Source organism: Triticum aestivum, chromosome 6B (assembly GCF_018294505.1).
Source record: "Triticum aestivum cultivar Chinese Spring chromosome 6B, IWGSC CS RefSeq v2.1, whole genome shotgun sequence".
NCBI classification, from domain to species: domain Eukaryota; kingdom Viridiplantae; phylum Streptophyta; class Magnoliopsida; order Poales; family Poaceae; genus Triticum; species Triticum aestivum.
Window position 1 is genome coordinate 526,841,369 of NC_057810.1, and position 1,457 is coordinate 526,842,825.

Sequence of the window (1,457 nt, forward strand, 5' to 3'; positions counted from 1 at the left end):
TGAAAAACAAGAGGAACCGCCATAAAAAAATTAAGGAACCAGAGCAATTCTTTGGGGGTCACAACCGATGACTTGCAAACAAATAAATTGGGCCAAGTTTTTTCTCTTTATTGGAGATCAGAGAAGAATTCCAGGATGAATTGTCACAATGTCAACATCAGGATTTCCCATATAAGTTGATGGTGTTCCAGTTCCATATTTTCTACCAGAATGAAACAAGGTTGAAAAAAAATTGCAGAAGTAGCCAACTGACAGTACGGATCAAAACCAAAATAAAACAAAGGAACACAAACCCATAAAGCGTCGAGACTGAATTTACCACTCTTCGGAACCAAACTGCAGGGTTCTTGCAGTTCTATACACTATAAGATTTAACTTGAGATCACTAGATTTGTTCAATTCCTCCGATACTAGAAGCCGATATTAAAAAAGCAGAATCAGACATGATGGTTTTTCTGAGATTGGAATTAACTTGTCATTGCAACGAAAGGAAACGATAGGAGTTACAACTAGAAGTTGGATTTCACTAGACAAACTACAGAAACAAGCATAGCCAGCGCACTAGATTCACGACAGGGGGGATACGACTACAGAGCAACGCAGGAAACAGCAGGGTCAGCCAGCGAGCTGATGGCGCTCAGCCGCCAAAGCCGTAGAGGGTGCGGCCCTGGCGCTTGAGGGCGTACACGACGTCCATGGCGGTGACGGTCTTGCGACGGGCGTGCTCGGTGTAGGTGACGGCGTCGCGGATGACGTTCTCGAGGAAGATCTTGAGGACGCCGCGGGTCTCCTCGTAGATGAGCCCCGAGATGCGCTTCACGCCGCCCCTCCTCGCCAGCCTCCGGATCGCCGGCTTGGTGATGCCCTGGATGTTGTCGCGGAGCACCTTCCGGTGGCGCTTGGCGCCGCCCTTGCCGAGCCCCTTGCCGCCCTTGCCACGCCCAGACATCGCCGGAGATGAGATGGAAGCAGTCTAACAGGGGATAATGGGAGTCGCTGTTGAGCTTGGTGAGGAGGTGATGCGGATTTGGGGTGAGATTTATAGGCGAGCGGGGGGATTTGGGAGGCGGGGGCGGGGGGTGCTGGTTTGGGGTTTGAGGGCGGGAGGATTTCGGTTTTCACGGGATGGGTTTCGTTGGAAGGATACGTTTGAGACGTCGGATTGGGATCTGAGGGGTGGTATTTCTGTTGATCGCTGGCGCGGAGGGAGGGATCCGTGGGAGGGGGGTTGGTTGCCGTCGGATGCGAGATGGATAGAGGTAGATTCGGAGCTGGGTTCGGCGCGGATCGGTGACGTGGCTACAGTTGTGTAGAGTGGCCAACAACGTCCCTGGGGCACGCTGCTTTTCCTTCTTTTTTTAGTAACAGGGGCGCGCTGCTTGGACGACGGGCCTCGTGGCACGATGCAAAAATGATGGTACTGCTTTTCTTTTTCTATCTTCCAAATTGCTTGCTAA

At 51.7% G+C, this 1,457-nt stretch overlaps 1 protein-coding gene across 1 annotated transcript; it reads right to left on the reverse strand.

Moving 5' to 3' along the window:
- Positions 1–450: 450 nt before the first annotated feature.
- Positions 451–1,018, reverse strand: LOC123137802 (histone H4). Its single transcript, XM_044557649.1, has one exon. It carries the CDS (start codon positions 947–949, stop codon positions 638–640), a length of 312 nt encoding a protein of 103 aa, XP_044413584.1. The 5' UTR covers positions 950–1,018; the 3' UTR covers positions 451–637.
- Positions 1,019–1,457: the final 439 nt, after the last annotated feature.